General features: G+C 53.0%; 1 protein-coding gene across 1 annotated transcript; it reads right to left on the bottom strand.

Annotated features, from left to right (window-relative positions):
* Positions 1 to 33: 33 nt before the first annotated feature.
* GNI_242420 (pyruvate kinase) lies at positions 34 to 577 on the bottom strand (the record flags this gene model as incomplete). The annotated part of the gene is made up of 2 exons (XM_011136487.1): positions 34 to 55; positions 84 to 577. 2 exons carry the CDS (start codon positions 575 to 577, stop codon positions 34 to 36), a joined length of 516 nt encoding a protein of 171 aa, XP_011134789.1.
* Positions 578 to 624: the final 47 nt, after the last annotated feature.

Raw genomic sequence — 624 nt, 5'->3', positions numbered from 1 at the left:
CGGTGTCCTTGAAATCATCGGCAAGAACGGGAATCACACCTCTAAGAGTGGTCGTCTGAGCACAAGTTATCGGACAACTGGACACTGCAATGATCATCTGGCGAGGCTTGAACTTGGCAAGCAGTCTCGCGGTATAACCAGTCTGAGTCAGAGCAACAATTACAGAAGCGTTCACGTCCTCAGCAGACTCCACCGCAGAAGCCGCAATAGCTTCTGACACTCCCACCGGTCCCTTAGCCATAACGGAAGAGTGGATAGCTTTATACAAGGCCTTGTAGTCAAGGCAAGACTCCGCTTCCAGGGCAGTGTTTGCCAACATCCGAACAGCGTTCACCGGGAACTGGCCATTGGCCGACTCACCCGAAAGCATCACTGCGTCAGCACCGTCCAACACTGCATTGGCCACGTCGGATACCTCCGCACGAGTAGGACGAGGAGCGTTAATCATCGACTCCAGCATTTGCGTAGCGACAATTACAGGTTTGCCTGCAAGGTTGCACTTGGAGATAATCATCTTCTGAGCGAGGAAGACCTTCTCCAACGGGATCTCCATTCCCATGTCTCCACGGGCAATCATGACACCGTCGCATTCCTCCAAGATCTCGTCGAAGTTGTGAAGGCCCT

Source organism: Gregarina niphandrodes (assembly GCF_000223845.1).
Source record: "Gregarina niphandrodes unplaced genomic scaffold scaffold00943, whole genome shotgun sequence".
Lineage (NCBI taxonomy): Eukaryota > Apicomplexa > Conoidasida > Eugregarinorida > Gregarinidae > Gregarina > Gregarina niphandrodes.
This window is presented reverse-complemented; position numbering and strand designations above follow the sequence as displayed.